Source organism: Haliotis rubra, unplaced genomic scaffold, assembly GCF_003918875.1.
Source record: "Haliotis rubra isolate DU_JTF1 unplaced genomic scaffold, ASM391887v1 Scf751, whole genome shotgun sequence".
In the NCBI taxonomy this organism is placed as follows: Eukaryota; Metazoa; Mollusca; class Gastropoda; order Lepetellida; family Haliotidae; genus Haliotis; species Haliotis rubra.
The window spans coordinates 427,598-445,644 of NW_025767470.1; the positions used below are offsets into that span (position 1 = coordinate 427,598).

At 38.8% G+C, this 18,047-nt stretch overlaps 1 protein-coding gene across 2 annotated transcripts; it reads left to right on the forward strand.

Annotated features, from left to right (window-relative positions):
- The first annotated feature begins 1,476 nt into the window (after positions 1–1,476).
- Positions 1,477–17,717, forward strand: LOC124260161 (acetyl-CoA acetyltransferase, cytosolic-like). Of its 2 annotated transcripts, none has more exons than XM_046694417.1 (9): positions 1,477–1,630; positions 8,664–8,798; positions 10,892–11,073; positions 11,183–11,300; positions 11,768–11,911; positions 12,467–12,589; positions 14,417–14,571; positions 15,040–15,150; positions 17,482–17,717. In XM_046694417.1, exons 1-9 carry the CDS (start codon positions 1,591–1,593, stop codon positions 17,650–17,652), a joined length of 1,179 nt encoding a protein of 392 aa, XP_046550373.1. In that variant the 5' UTR covers positions 1,477–1,590; the 3' UTR covers positions 17,653–17,717. The 2 variants fall into 2 exon arrangements, with proteins under 2 accessions (XP_046550373.1, XP_046550374.1); XM_046694418.1 differs by lacking the exon at positions 1,477–1,630 and adding an exon at positions 2,356–2,374.
- Positions 17,718–18,047: the final 330 nt, after the last annotated feature.

Below are 18,047 nucleotides of genomic sequence, written 5' to 3' on the forward strand. Positions count from 1 at the left end.
TAGAAGACTTTGTCTAAGTAAGACCTTATAATTAAGAGCATTTAAGTTTGATGTTTGGAGTGAAATTATAAAATATATATCTTCAAATTAATTACAGCCACAAATATAAATTCATGAGATTCTTTCTTCTTCCCAGGAGGAGAGAGACAGAGTAGACAATCATGTTATTACCTCAGTGAAGATATGGTTTTGGTTTTCTCTGTTCGAGGTATAACAATGTATACTTCTAATATAAACCTGTGTAGTGGGGATTGAAACGTAGGAAGTAAAAGGAGGAACGTGGTATTTAGTAAGAAATAAAGTCAGTATATGTGCTATACATGCACATACTAATGGATCAAATAAATCAGGCGGGTTTTATATGATATTGTACAGAGTAAAAATGCCATTATATACACGTTAGAAAACAGTTACTGCATGATACATGCAAACCAAAACTACAGATATATAGTTCCCCGAAAGAGGTCGACTTTACTTCCAATACATCAGACATCAGTTTTATAATTAAATATAACACTCAATGTTCACATTTTTCATGGTCATGTACTAATATAGTATATACATAATAAAGCCGGAGCACAAAAGAAGTTATCCAAGCTATACGTTCATGCATAATACTTTGTACCAATATTAGAAGTAGGTAAAACCACTATTCATCCCTGCAATAAACTCCTTCTCATGTTTATGTTTTAATTCTCATAATGACATTACACATACCTGGGCCTGCTTTATCTAATAAAGCAAAAAGTGGTAAAATCAGTTACAAAGAATAGCATTGACAAGCATAAAGAGTAATAAAGACTATGAACTTTTACATAAACATTATCAATATTCATAATAAATTTGCATACATTTACATCTCTGCTCTGCGCACATAATTTCAGTTAAATTTTCCGACCACTATTTAACTAATCACATAACATTTATCAACTTACGGATGGCTCCACAATGCGCAATCCCATAGGCCGCCATGTTAAAGGAGTTCACGGCACTGTACACATGTTGATTAAATTGTTGCCATTCGATAAATAAGCAACGGAAAATTAAACAGAAATTATGTGATTGTAGGCTAAAATTTTCCTCACAAATGTGCAAAATTTGAATTGGACCTTACAAAAATTAAATTCATGAAAATTATTTATGCTACACTATATTAACATGTAAGTCTATTGAAATTACGCCAAGTGCCGAATACTTTTGGCACGACTCTGTATTTTCGTCATTAAATTTACTAAAATAAAGATGCTAACTATATTCAGTCCAAGTGGTCTTTCAGATCCATGTTGTATGTGTACGATTTCGTGACAATAACGAGCTGACACGAAATATCAACGCACATGTCGATGTTAAATGTTGTTTACATTTCGCCCATGTAACGACGACAGTGATCGCCGCCATTCGGTTATAGTGATTGCCGGGGTCACGTGTTAGCGCAGCAGACCCGGAAACATAAGCACGGCCCCGTCTCGCATACTGCACCGGTAACTAGTTTAGCGTGTGACATAGGTACTAGTCTGATACAAGGAACTCTGGGTAGGATAAAGCGATCTATTTTTACACTCCTCTTCGTAACAGCCAGCCAACTCAACGATGGACGTGGTGATTGTATCTGCTGTTCGTACACCTATAGGTAATTTTTGTGAATTGCTATTTAGTTGACAGTGATAGTTTGAACTTGTGAATTAATTCAATCGATTAAAATTTCAATGACACTTCTGTATTGTAACGGAATACTCATAAGTCGATGGTGCCCGGCTGTTTTCCAATGGCAAAATAAGAGACCTTATGACACTGGACTATCAATTTGTTAACAGTGCCTGCCAATTTTTTGCAATACATAGCCCTATACATGGTAAACATGCGCATTTCTCATGTCGTAGTATAATTCACTATCTTCATTCTAGTGTGTGTAAAGACGTCAAAGCAGATACTGTTTTTAATAGGACAGACTTCTTAAACAGAAACAAGAATGTGTTCATTAAATTTAAAATCAAGTTTCATTTAGTATATGTAGCTGGGCTTTTTTTCAAGTAATGTAGGTCGATAGTTTATATTTGTTGCTCAGTGAAGTGGCACATGAGGTGATCTGATGCCCTATCACATCCCACCATGAGGTGATCTGATGCCCTATCACATCCCACCATGAGGTGATTGTGAAGACATATCTGATTGGTTATGGAGTGTCACACCCACTCCAGCAGTAAGGCATTGTATTTTCATGAAAATCACAGTTTTGGACGATTTGCATTTGACCTACCTTAGAATGTGGTACCATATATGGTCTTTACGAGGAGTTGTGATGCTGAAGGTAGACCGAAAAGGTGGTGAAAATGTCCTGATGGATCCAAGCAGTTCCACTAGCCTATTTCCTCTGGTATGTCTGTGTTTGAAAGATATTGTTTCTCCTGCTTTATCATGGTATTTTGAATGTTAGTATCATCTTGTCAATGCTCAAAGACATATAAAGTAATTGTGTTAGGAGTTTACTGTAGTTCAGCCAGCTAAACGTCTTGTTCCTACCAAGGTAGGAATACAAGATGTTTAGCTGGCTGAACTAGAGTTTACTGGTGGAATTAAAACTGCTTTTCAAATAATATCAGGCCAATTTGGGATAACAGATAAGAAAACATGAATAAAAAATAATTGTAATTTTTTAAAAATAATTCCAGACAAATTTAAAAAAGCAGTATGTTGGGTATGTATGTTGTATGTGTGTTTTTGGAACAAAGTGTGCACAATACATGAGAAAGTAAGTAACATTACTGGAGCAGGTAACTCAGGTACTAAGTAGGGTGGATGCTGAAATTGTGAAAAGGACAAGGACCCATGGTACAGGCTGTACAACATGGCGCCCAGCTCTTGAACATTATGAGATTGATGTCTCAAAGCACAACTTCTTCCAAGAGCATCCTATACGTGCTCGATGGGATTGAGGTCAGGTTTTCTAGTTGGCCACTCCATGATGTCAGTATCTGCTTTTTGCAGGAAATTTAATGTCAAAACAGCTGTTTCGTTTTATCATGTTGGAATTGGAGGCCTGGGACATGAACAGCCATAAACGGCACCAGTTCCAAAATGATGTTGCCAAATTTGATTGTCCTCAGCATGTGACCTCACACACGACTATCCTAACCTGGGGCGATCAGATGTAATACCAGTTTGATGCACACATGTTCTCAGGTTGTAGATTGTCCATCTACTGCATCTTATGGCATGTGCAATAGCCGCATTGGACTGGCCAGCCTGGAACATGCCAGTTGCACGGTCATGTTCAACGTTTGTAAGGCAAGGCATTAGTATTGTTTATCTGTCAAGGATTGTTAACATGCTTTTTCTAATCACCAGGAAATTCTGCACACATGAAATTGTGGTCATGTGACTCTGCACCAGGCTAGACCTGGCCATTACGGTATTCACCCATATCAACTACCTTGTACTAAAGAATTTGAATTTTTTTTAAAAAAAATGAACTACCTCGTACTACCCATTTTCAATCAAATTCTCCAAGTGTAAAATCTCCTTTTTTCTTACCCCATAGGTCAGGAAATATTCAAAAACATTTTCCTGGTTGAAATCCAGTTGAAATTAACTCTGATCTCACCATTTGTTTACTGATATGGATTTGTATATATATTTGTCTCATCATCATCATCATCACAGTGATGGTCATTATACAGAGGAATGAGGCAGACATATGGAGAAAGTCAGTTTTACCAGTAATTTACCAAATCTTACATTTGGGAAACAATTCGTATGAGGAACAGTGTTTAACATATTTTTGATAAATAGATTTTGATGTTTTTTCTCACATTAACGCATGTCATTCCCATGTCCAGTTTAGCTGTTTTTCTGACATCTCTGAAACCTCTACAGTTTTCCTTCATCTATAAACATGCATCCCTATGATGGCTATTACCATGATTATTCCGCCATAGCCATCTGTTTATGCATTTCTATGCAATTAGCAGGGCATGTCCCATTCTGAAGGGTCTCTAAATGAACTCACAACCCGAAGCAGATGTATGTGTTTTGCTTTGTCATAAAATGACACAGTAGGAATATTTCAGAATATTCCTGATCACCCATGCTTTGAAATTAAAACTGTTTGCACACCATAAATGTGTTTATGTGCCTGGTGGGGAGACCAGTAAGTGAAACTATCTGCTGAAGGCTCGGGACACAGATGGTCTAAATTGCAACATACTGATCAGGGTGTGAAACTGATATGTTGAAATTACCAGGAGACCAAATCAAGCAGTTGTGCATGTCCTGTATGTCCCTTGTTAATTATTACTATAATTAATAATTTCATAATTTAATTATTGCTATAATTAATAATTTCAAATGAATTTTCATTTTCAATTAATAGTGAAAATAGTCCAATTAAGAATGAATTGTTACTTTGCACCTCCAACCTTTAATCAGGCTGAATTTGTCTCTCGGGTGAAATTTCTCTCTACAATATACACTTGGATTGTTCAATATGAACTTTCAGCCAATGATTTTTGTTGTACCTTTATTTCTTTTCACTGGTACATGTTTTACAATAAATGGATAGTTCATAGTTCAATACACATAGTATCTAAATAAAATGGGTATGACAATTCAGTAGCTGACAGTTATGGCTTTTACAGGAGATGTATTGTTCAGGTAAATAGGCGATGACATTTTGATCAGTATTTCATGAATTTGATGTACTCACAAGTTAAGGATGAGATATATCTGTCTGTATGATATATATTGGTAAGTTAATATATTGAGTGCTAAAGTTGCTTATCTTGAGCGTACAAGTTAATATCTTGAGCGGATATGTTAGTATGTTGAGAACACAAATTATCATCTTTAGCGCACAAGTTAGTATCTTCAGCGCACAAGTTGATATCTTGAGCACAGAAGTTAGTATCTTCAGCGCTCAACTTTGCGTTTGGCATTAATGGAACGCACGTTTGCTTGACTGCTGGCTGAAATGTACAAACTTATATCCTTTTGGGAAGAGTTTAAACGATGCAAAGTCTGAGTTAACTAGGTGCTCATGATGAGACTATGTAAATGTATGCAAATTTCTCATGAATGTTGATAATGTTTATGTAAGCATTCATCATGTTTATGCTTGTCAGTACTATTCTTTGTATCTGGTATTTTGAACACTAACATAAAGCTTAGATAACTTGTTTTGTGCTACGGCTATATTATGTATATATAGTATTACATGACCATGAAAAATGTAAACATTGTGTGGTATACTTAATTATAAACTGATGTCTGATGTATTGGAAGTAAAGTCGACCTCTTTCAGGGAACTGTAGTCTGTAGTCTTGGTTTGCATCAGTAACTGTTTCCTAACGTGGGTACAAGGGCAGTTTAACCCTGTACAATATCATATAAAACCCGCCTGATTTATTTGATCCAATAGTATGTACATGTATAGCACATATACCAACTTTATTTCTTGCTTAAATACCATGTTCCCCGTTTTACTTCCTCCGTTTCAGTACCCGTGAAGGTCCGGGTTAGAATATTGATCTTCAGTAACCCATGCTTGTCGTAAGAGGCGACTAACGGGATCGGGTGGTCAGGCTCACTGACTTGGTTGACACATGTCATCGGTTCCCAGTTGCGCAGATGGATGCTCATGATGTTGATCACTGGATTGTCTGGTCCAGACTCGATTTTATACAGACAGCCACCATATAGCTGGAATATTGCTGAGTGTGGCGTGAAACTAAACTCATTCACTCACTCCCCCATTTCAATCCCGTATGTATATGTATGTCAATGTGTGTTGTAGTTTATTTAATATGTTTTAACAACAGAGGAAGTTGAAGAATAAATGCGTCGATAAAGACGGTGTCTTGAGCAAAATTCAACACCATCCGGCTCCAACACTCCTAGCAACGACCGTACATTATCCTGTTTCAGCGTATTGAATACATTTTTTATGCATCCAACGATAACCATGTCTTTGTCCAAATTGTCAAAGTTGTCCGCAATAAAGTCTGTGACATCAGCGGGGCTGTGGGGTAGCCTCGTGGTTAAAGCATCCGCTCGTCACGCCGAAGACCTGGGTTCGATTCCCCACATGGGTACAATGTGTGAAGCCCATTTCTGGTGTCCCCCACCGTGATATTGCTGGAATATTGCTAAAAGCAGCGTAAACCGTACTCACTCACTCACTGTAACATCAGCAAATCTGGTATCTGGTGCAAAAGAGGGACATACACCTCAGAATACGCTTCAAGTGGCGTACTATACTATACCCTGATTTTTGACAAGAAGATGTGTTATGTGTTTGTATTGGAACCCAAGACTGAACTAAGCATGAATGAGCTCTTGTTTCCGCTCCTCCGTTGCTTCCACATGAACTGCTTATGGAGTAATGTATTTCAAGATACTTAGTTGAGCACTCAACATACTAACGTCTGCGCTCAAGATACTAACTTGTGCGCTCAATATATTAACTTGTGCACTCAAGATACTAACTTGTGCGCCTAATATATTAACTTGTGCACTCAAGATACTAACTTGTGCGCTCAATATATTAACTTGTGCACTCAACATACTAACTTGTGCGCCTAATATATTAACTTGTGCACTCAAGATACTAACTTGTGCACTCAAGATACTAACTTGTGCGCCTAATATATTAACTTGTGCACTCAAGATACTAACTTGTGCGCTCAATATATTAACTTGTGCACTCAAGATAACTAACTTGTGCGTTCAAGATATTAACTTGTGCATTCAAGTTAGTAACTTCTGCGTTCAAGATATTAACTTATGCATTCAAGTTAGTAACTTCTGCGCCTAATATATTAACTTGTGCGCTCAAGATAACTAACTTGTGCGTTCAAGTTACTTACTTGTGCGCCTAATATTTTAACTGGTGCACTCAAGATAACTAACTTGTGCGCTCAAGATGTTAACATGTGCACTCAAGATACTAACTTGTGCGCTCAAGATGTTAACATGTGCACTCAAGATACTAACTTGTGCGCTCAAGATACTAACTTGTGCACTCAAGATGTTAACTTGTGTGCTCAATAGATCTCTAATAGAAGCAAGTCTCTAAAAGACAGGTCTGGTCATCGTGAGGCTCTTAAAATCAGCTTCTCCCCACGAATCATCTCACGTCCATCTCACTAAATTTTTAATTTACTCAGGTGCCTCCAACGTTGCCTCAACATCACTTGTTCACATGGTTAAGAAGATTAGCTACCCTTTCTCTCGAGTCTTCTCTCATATGTTTTTTTCAGTTATTTTAGTATAAATACATGAAACCACTGATCATCATGATCATGCTGAACCCATTGCTTACTCGGAACAACCAAACAATGAAACGATCATATATTTTATTCATAACGATTTTATATCCAGGGATTATCTAATTTCAGTCCAATGAGTAAACAGATTTGTGAAGAACACGGTTACATCAGTCAGTGTTGATGAGATGTGTTGTTACTTACTATTCTTACCAGCTTTACTGTTTTATGATGTTGCTTTGTGCTACACTCTTATGTCTGTCTTCTGTCTTTTGACATGATTTATTCCTTTGTTTACTTTCTTACTTTCTGGCCCAAGCCATGGCTATATTATTTCATGCATAATTTCCAGATAGGTCACGCTTTACACCACATGTTGCACATGCAGATTTGGCTAATATGTGGGTATTGACATTAGCTTTGGTGTCTAGCTCACTGATACCCGTTCTCACTGTACTAACCGATTCAGTATTTGGAACAAAAATATGAGATATTGAGCTACCAGATTAGATGTTTATAGCATTTGTCAGATGAGTATGTGCTTATTTAGCATGGTATGTGAACTTAGAACCACCTTTGCACTCAGTTGTTTTGTTTTGGACATGGAATAGGTGACGGGGCAATTGGCAATCTGAAAAACAACAACCAAGAAATCTAAAACTTTAAATGATATATAGAGGGAAGTTAGACAGGAAGATAATGATGGAAAATGTCATCAGTCAGACTAACATTGTAAATGGAAGGTTTAATGTCACATGAAGTTTTTTATTGACCATGTTTACATTATTCAACCACTGTCTCAGGTACGAAGTGAAAAACTCTCTGAGACCAACTGTCAAGGAAAAGACACACATAAAGGCCTGCACATAAAAATCAATTAAGAATACTTGCTATTTGCAATGCTACATATATGATAATTTAAACATAAGCACAACTAAGCTGGATTATAGTTGTATTTGTCATGGGATTAATTCATACAATATGTTTCTTTGTAATTTATATTTGCACTTGTGGTATTGTGGTACTGCTACTAATAATAATAGTCCGCTTATATGGCACTCATATCCAGGCACATTGCCTGCTCACAGCGTTACATACATTACTATCGCCGGCCATAGGACACAGTGGTACTTTCCCATACTTTTTTTTAACTTGCTGCCTGTTAGGCTCAATGAACTAAACACTCACATTGCCAGCACATCCTCTAAGTATCTTATCCAAGGATACTACATAAATGTGCCCACCTCGGGACCCGAACCTAGGTGCCTCCACCGGGGATCGAATCTGGGCCTTCAGCGTGATAGGCAGACGCCTTACCACTGCACTATTGCGCTCCACAAAACAACATAACCTACTTTCTTCTAAGTACAGATTTGAAAATAACCTGTCTGTTGTGGTTTGCAGGTTCCCTGAATGGCGTATTGTCCACTGTGCCTGCCCATGAACTGGGCTCCGTGTGCATTAAGGAGGCATTGTCACGAGGTCAGGTGAAACCCGACCATGTTTCTGAAGTCATACTGGGGCAGGTCCTCACAGCAGGTAACTGGTTCCAATTTGTGAAAGAGTCTTAAAAAAGTGCAAGCCTTAAATGTTACAAGTTATTTTAGTCTAGTCACAAGATAATATTAGTATCATAGTATTGAGCTAATTCTTCACAACATATAGTCAAATAGTCAGAGAAAACCATTAAGCAAAGGCTGTTACTCAAGTTCATCTCATGATGAGGACTGTTCAGATCTTTGTTTATTGGATAGCAAGAACTATGATCTGATTTTATTCAGAATAAGAAATGTTATGCATACAGGGTTTGTAGTTCCTAGTGCTACCGTGTTTTGTGGCACATATGAAATATCATTGCCATACTTTAATATTATGGGTAGTGCCCTGTGGGCGTGGTCATTACTTAAAGTGTACTTACTTCAATGTTTATTTTATGACTTATCAAAACTAAACTGTGCAATGAAGCCTTTTCCCCATTAGTTCCACATGTAATGGAAAATTATTTGAAGAAGTATACATTTCTGTTTTAATTTGATTTCATTATGGCTGATATATATTTTTGTGGGACTTTATTTTTACATATATTTTGCTGAGATCAGTAACATGTGGTTTGATGAAGGACTTGGAACACATTACACTTTTGATGCAGGGACTCTCAGTTGACAACACCTTGGTTGACAGGGACGTCATCAGTTTGTGAACAATATAAACTACTCAAAGTTTGCTAAGGATCACATTTTCAAGTCAACGTGAAATTAAATACTCAATGATTGGGTAACCCCACTGGAGCCACACTACTACATAAAGCAGGGACAAGCATGCAGTGACAGACACCATATGCACGTGATGCATGATAGCCACAGTTTCCTCTGTTCTGTCATTGCACGCTGTTTTGAGAACCTATTGCTATTACTGAAAACAGAAATGCCCCCTCAACAGCAATGACATCGTTTGACAGTCGAAGAATAAACCAGATGCGTAGGCATGCATGAAAGGGGGACAACACAAGGTATCTTTGCCAAAGTCCTTTGTGCGAGTCACTCAAAACGTAGTCTGCAGGGGTTGGAATCAAACTCATGTTTCAGTTACGCAGCAGCATGCGGTTGGTCGAACATGTTCCACCAGCCAGCGTGATGACCGGTTTCTCTTGCTTTCAGCAAGACATCATCACTTTGTGATGGCAACCACGCTACGAAATGAACTGCAGAATACCCTGGAGTGACTGTTTTCACTCCGTAATCGTCTTCTGGAGGCTGGTCTTCCATCAAGGAGTGCAGGCATTCACATCCCTCGTATCTGGTGTCACTGGCAAGATCATGTCAAATGGATAGTCAGTAATTGAGCATCCGTACACTTCATAGACAAGTCAAGGTACTGTGTGGACTTCAAAGATCAATGTGCATGGGTGTGGCGAAGAGCAGGAGAGCAATTTCATGATGTTAACATAGCCGAACATGACAGATGGGGAGCTGGCTCATTAATGGTTTGGGCAGGTATCAGCACTCCCAGCCCTGATCTCCAGGGACTATGACAGGTGTGCGTTACAGAGATGAGATCCTAGATGTGTACGTGGGACCGTTTGCTGGTGCAGTTGGTCCTGACTTCATCCCCATGGACGATAATGCATATGGACATATTTCCATCTCACGTCGTTCTGTGTATTCAGGTTCTCTCCAAGAACTCGGAATTGCTCTCTGCCATGAGTGGAACAATCTTCCCTTGGCATCAATGGAACAATCATCCAGACTCTTATTGGAAGCGTGAAACGACCGCTATTGACAGTTGTTGTGTCATGGTCAATGACTTGATCCATGATTTGGAGATTTGTTGTTTGCTGTCATGATCACCTGTTTTATGGCAGTCTCACCTCACCTGTCCATTACGTGTTAGTTTGGCCTCTTCATCAACACATCACAACAATTTCCTTTCAATTAAACATTTCTTTGCATTTTTTTGTCCATGGTTATTTGTGTTTGTCAGTGAGATGTATATTGTCATATTTGGAATATGTTATCCTTAGCAAACTTTGAGTAGTATAGTATTTTAGTTGTAAATTCAGATTAACACTCGCACAACTGTTAAGTCCTTCTACAGTTTGATCATTGTTTTATTTTTAACCTTTAAATTGAAAGGTCAAGGGCAGAATCCTGCACGTCAAGCTAGTATGAAGGCTGGCATCCCTGCATCAGTGCCAGCATGTGTTGTGAACATGCTGTGTGGGTCGGGCCTTCGGTCTGTAGTTCTTGCATCCCAGGCAATCAAGACAGGGGACGCCACTGTGGTAGTGGCAGGAGGACAGGAGAGCATGAGCAAGGTGAGTTGTCATGACTACACAGTTTTCCCAACTAAGAGAAGTGCAGGAGAGTATAAACTACACAGGCAGTCTTTACGCTCTTTAGTTACTGACATCTTTTCCATTACAGTCCCCCCACTGTATTCATATGAGAAATGGCACAAAGTTTGGTGATGCCTCAGTCACAGACACCCTGATGAAGGATGGCCTGATAGATGCTTTCAACAACTACCACATGGGTATTACAGGTACAGCCATACATAACATGTTGTTTTTATTCCTAGATGTTAACCACAGTGGTCGATCCAGAGTGAGGGTTTGAAATGTGCAAGCTGATTTCTATGTCCCACTTAGTTTACCAGAAATGGCAAAGTGTAATAACGGCTAAATACATGTCATGTCATTCATTTTCACCCCGGGGGATCTATAGATATACTTCTTCCCCTTATTTCAGACACCTTTCATGCAAAATTGTTATGAAGTAATCAGATATTAACTTGGATCAATATATTGTATTTTTCTGTATGCATTGTTGCTTCCCAGACAAGTTCAGTGATGCGTGTGTCGTCTTCCATGTCATCACAACATTGAGCTGACATTTGACACCAAAGCATGTTTTCAAATAATAAAATATTCAATACTTAGTAGAAGCTGGATATTTGAAAAACACTCAACATTTATGTGAGATATAAGACTTGAAGAGTGTTTGTTTCAGCTGAGAACGTAGCTAAGCAGTGGGAGATATCACGTCAAGCTCAGGACAACTTCGCGCTGGAATCCCAGTTGAAGTACGAAGCCGCCCAGAAGGCAGGATACTTTGATGCAGAGACTGTGACAGTTCCTGTGAAAACAAGGAAGGGTGAATATTATGTTTGACACACTAATACTTATGAAGGTGCTATGTGACAAGCATGCAAATAAGCTCACATTGAATTTCTAATGTCTGCTTGCTCAAAACACTATTGGCTGGCATTGTCAGTATGTTTAAACCAGTGGTAGCTGATCTAAGCATGTGTTTGTTTACAAACCATTTGGCACTATATTATTAATTGGACATCCATTCATATGCTGGCTTACTGGTAGTAAAGTGACAAATTACAAATGACATTATATGAAGAGTTGACATTTGCAAGGAAAATAAAAAGTCTGGAATGTTCAGGTCTGGACTTGACAAAGACTGGAAAAAATGGTCTCATTTCTCTTAGATTTCTTTTTCTCTGTGAGTTAACCTTTTATGCCCAAGTTTCACGTAATAAGAACCAGAACACAACGAAAATAAAATCTGTTTTCTTGCTTCTTCATATGTTTATTGTGAGAGATGTATTGAGACATTGTGTGAGTCTTGTAGAGAAGGGAACGGTATTGCAGTTGTGTTATCAATACACCAGCCTAGTTTAGGTCCCTCTGTCTGCAGGTGTGGAGGAGGTGAAGACAGATGAGTACCCTCGTGCAGGCTGTACACTGGAAGGTTTCACCAAACTACGACCATGTTTTGTGAAAGATGAAACTGGCACGGTAACTGCTGGAAATGCTTCAGGTAGGAACCAGGCCGTAGGAACTGATCTAACCAGAAACCATTTGTTGGATGATGATACATGTTCACATCTGCTAACTTTGCCCGCTACATTCTCATGATAGAATTCAGCTGTCATTACCACCTGCAATGTAAATATATGTAGTATTCAGTATATAGTAGATTCCAATCTCAGCTGCACATGTGCGGTTAATTTTGGAACATGTCTTTTGGAAATTGATACACAAATGGTCCACACATTTCGGTAACGATAGTTACACAAGTGCAATCTGTAGAATCCTTGATGACATGTGCGATGTGTTACTAATGTCCATGAGACCAGCTGACGATATGTGACTGTTGATTATTCTCTTAAAGGTCACATGTAACGTAAAACACAACTTTGCAGATTCTGATACCTTTCGGTATGGACTTACCGAAACAAATCGTCAAAAATGCAAATTCAACTTATAAAGTTGAAAAATAACGCGATGAAAAAAACGCGCGAAATCGGAGTTCAAACGTTTCACTAATTTTCCCCCAACTGGTTTCAACAGCTGGGCTGCGCTCATAGCACGTGCGCAGTGAAATAGGTTCGCGCAGCTTGGAAGCGGGTTGTCCGGTGAATACTCGGTGAAGGCTTTGGTGTGAGCTATTTTTCTAATGTTTTGTTGATATCTCACAGGCGCGAGCTTTTTATATGTTATGACAGTAAATTAACTGTTTATATAATTTCATTTGTCTATTTCACCACACGTTCTTCTTACCGGGTCACTTTCTCAGTTCGATATTTAAAAGCAATGTCATTATTTAGCGTTGACAGAATTTCTAACTGTGATATAGATATGTCGTTGTCACAGACAAAACTCAATGTCTTGGTTTATTGACACTTGTGTGTCTGCCTGCCTGTCTGCTAATGACAATATTCAATACACAGCTGCTATCCCTGACCACATGCAATTTGAACTTAACACCAATCAGGCTATACACCATAAACAAAATGCATTGATTTATGGCCCGAGTTCGGTCTCTGTCACATTATGTTATTACACAGACAGGCAGGTGTGATACTTGAACACATCACATGTTATGATGTCTGTTGATTGCAAAATGTTATGCACAAAAAAATGAGCATGTATTTACAAAACCCAACATCTCTATATATACACACACAATGAGCCGTGAGGGCATCTGCAAATGAACCAGCCGTTACACTTGAGTGCACACCCACCCGCTCTGACTGGGTTCGGTATCCTGGCTGCTTCGTTTCTTGAGAAGTAAACCCAAATACACAATATTGCACTTTTGATTTGCAATTGTACGCTTATAATTTTGTTTATATGTTTTTTCATAACCAGCAATGTATATTATATGTCATGAATAAGTGATAATTGGGTTTTAATTATGTTTGATTTTTTGGTAGCATGTGACCTTTAACTTAACCTGGAAATCTGTGTCAAAATGGTATGTCCGGCAAATAGCCAGAAAACCTACCTACATCCCCCGCCATTACCTGGGTTGTTTTGGTCTTTTCAACCTCAGAAATATTGTTAATTTTCCATCGACAACTTTCTCAGAGTATGGCACCTAATCTCAAGCACACAAAGTCAGATGTACTAGAATCTATACTATAGTCAGAAAGTGTAACCCCAAATATAACATATGTAGCATTTGACCACTTTCTAAAAGGCAATGTGTATTTATAACCTTTTATGTTAGTCAACCCCTTTATACAGAATCTTTTTCTGGTCCTCAAGATCTGGTTTACCTGCCCTCACATATGGTGCATGCATCAGTGATGGCCATTATTACAGATATTACTCCTGATTATGGCTGCTGATTCCATTTCAGGCATTAATGATGGAGCTGCAGCACTTGTCCTGATGAGTGATGCAGAGGCCAAGGCCAGACATGCCCCTGTGCTGGCGAAGATTGTGTCCTGGGCACAGGCTGGTGTGGACCCTGCAGTGATGGGGACAGGACCAATTCCGGCTACACGGAAAGCAGTAAGTGCATCTGACCAATGAGTGAAGCCTTTGCTTCACATATATGAGAACATATCCTTATAAGCAGTCCCACATGGTTTCAATGACTGGAATAGTTCATTGTTTTGTATCAAATACTCAAACCGGCTTTACCCGATTTATATCCCTGAGAATGTTGACAATTACTGAATATGTTTTCACATTTGATTGTATGACACTGAAGATCAAATTCAGCATTAAAGAGCATTTGAACATGAAGAAAATAAGATCTACTGTGACTGCAGGGTCATGATAATATCCAATTTGTGTGACCTTCATGTAAGGTGGGGGTCACTAGAGGTCATATTTTGAAACATGGTTCAAATTTCTGGAAAGTTCAATGCTGTGAAATGGGGTTTAGCAATATAATTGCAGTTATATGGCTATATGCATGCCCAGGATCAGATTGCTAACCGAGCCTTGCTTCCATGTTTCTGTGTGTTGGTACAGTTGGAGAAGGCTGGCTGGAGCATCGAAGACGTAGACTTGATGGAGCTGAATGAAGCATTTGCTGCCCAGTCAGCTGCAGTCATCAAAGATCTCGGCTGTGATCCATCAAAGGTGAGATCTCCACAGGAAAATTGTACTGTAACAAATGGAAGTTCATGCATGTGGGCTGAATGTCCAGGTGAGTTTATGTGTTGACCTGTTGGTCTGTTGTGTGGCGTGGCTGTGCATTGTCAGCCAACATCTTCTCCCCTGCAGCCAATAAAACTGAACTGATGATGACGCTTACTATAATTCCAATGGTACAGTTCACTTGTTTAGGTTTGTTATTTAGAACTGAAAAATACCAGCCTGGTAACCTCCAAAGACTGCTGAACAAATGAAATCTGTGTATTTCAGTAGCTGTACTATGAATTCATCCTTTAGTTACAACAGTCTCCATGGTCAAGGTAAATACAGCGTCTGCCCAGTGAGCAGAAGGTGGGGGATCAATCAATGGAGCATTGCATTAAGGGAGATAACTTAAGTTACTATACTGTGTCTGAATGCAGTGTTGATGTTAATCTGCAGCATGGTATCTCAGTGGGCATGCATGTGGCATTTGCATTTGAGCAGAATAATCTTGTGTTAGACATTAAACCCTTTTATACCTCCAGTAAAATAAGAAGTAATCAGATTCATAGTACCCACAAAATACTGAAACCATTAGATTTTGGACTAAACATTTGTTTATAATATCTTTGCAATGACATGTCCAAAAGTATTCACTGAATTCTTGTACAATTTTAAACATTGGTCAATGTTGAAGTTCCTCTACCTCTAAATGTGTGCTTTGTATAAATAACATACATGGCATTTTTGGAGATGTTAATAGAGAGTGAACCAATATTCCAGTGTCACATCCAAGAGTGTTATTGAAGCTGAATATGTGCACATGAGCACATTCTGAATTTCAATAGTTGCAGAATATACCTTTTGCAGAATATACATGTGAACAACACAAGCAAATTGAACTGTATCTTTGTGTGACACAAAGTTTGGTTTAATGGTTCAGATCAATATGTTTTTCAGAAAGTAGCTGAATTATAACTACTTGACATGAGATTCCTGCCCCTGATTGATTGATTGATTAGAGGGTTACGATAATTATAACATGAAAGATGTTATATTTGGATGAAAGTGCTATCATTGTGTTATCAGTCTCAGTCACTGAAAGAAATCAGCTCATCTGTTACCATGGTTACCCAATATGAATTCATTTCTTAGACTTTGTGTGAAGGTATAGGTAATGTCCGCTTTGTAGCTTGTCTTGGTGAACATGGAATGCAGAGTAACAACATCAGCCAATATCGATATTACTGATACATACCCATTGTGGAATACAGAAACTGAAATTGTGGAACAGATTACAGGTGACTCCATACTACCTGTACATCAATATCTAGAGCTATAGACAAATTCTTTAAATTTTATCAATATTTCATGTAGCATGATTCAACTGTAACATGTTCAAAATTTATGTCTTTCTGAGATACGACAGTTATCATCATTTCTTGCTAAGTTATAATTGAGAATGTGTAGAATAATATAGCCAGTCCAGTTAAAGTCGTCATTGGAGACTGGTAGATACATGTGGGATTCTGGGCACCATAGGTCCTGTGTGTGGTGCTTGAAGTAAGAACCAGCTGACAAGAATCAGGCGGTGTTGATGCTTGTTCATACTGGTCAATTGTTTTCCTGGCTCAGACTCATATTTACAGACCACTGTAAATTGTAGGTGAAATTGGCTTTAACATCGTGCTTGAGAATATTTCGCTCATATGATGACATGCATGCGTGTGTATATGTATGTGCGGCTGCTTGCACTAGCCCAGACAGAAGCTGGTTTTATAGTGCTAGCCCACTAAGATACCATGCCACAGTGAAGCATGAATACCCCACTCAGACACATTATACTGACTCCGAGCCGACCAGTCCTTGTTGTACCCATTAATACCGAGCGCCAGGCAGGGACCAACAAGTACCATATTTTAACGTCTTTTGGTATGACGCGGTCGGGGATCGAACCCTTCCACTCTCCCGGGCGGACACTCTAACCACTACACCACGGAGGCAGTCCCTGTAAATTGTATAATATAGATGGAATGTTACTGAAGGGGATTGACATTCTCTCCGATAGACTGGAAAAATAGAGTAATTGGATTGCCTAGCATCTATAGTTTTGAGAAGTCGTTGAAACCAGAATGTAACTGGAACTTGTGGAACCTAATGTACAAAGTGCATCGTCAACATCCAACTTGCAGTTTGATATGCTCGACGCCTCAAATGAAGCATCCCAGGAGTGGTGTCTTTTAACAGTGCCATCAATTCCATAATATAAAAGTGGTCACAATGGCTACAAGGTTGTATGGAAAGTAGTTCGTTGTCTCCCTATGTTTGTTTCAGGTAAATGTGAGTGGCGGAGCCATTGCTCTAGGACATCCCATCGGAGCATCTGGGGCACGGATCCTGGTAACACTTCTCCATAACCTGAAGCGCACAGGGGGGCGGCAGGGTGTGGCAGCACTCTGTGTAGGAGGGGGGATGGGTATCGCTTTGTGTGTGGAGAGATCATGAGATCAATATAAACCTATTTTTCACAGATTGAGTGTACATATCAGTGAATAAACAGTTTGTTTGGATGGTTATTCTTTATATTTAGACGCACACCAATATTACTGTCACATGGGACATGTAGAAATACAGAAGGAAATAAATATTATATAAGGTCATGAATACAAACCATCCCAACTATAGATGGCTGATTGCAAACTTACAACTGTAATAAATGCAACCAGATGCAGCAAGGAAATTCCATGTCAACAACATGGTGCTTGTAAACAGTGTTTATGTGCATCTTCAAATATCTCTTCAAATATATGTACTGCATATACCACCACAACATTGTTGCCCTGCCATGGGACATATGTACTGCATATACCACCACCACCACATTGTTGCCCTGCCATGGG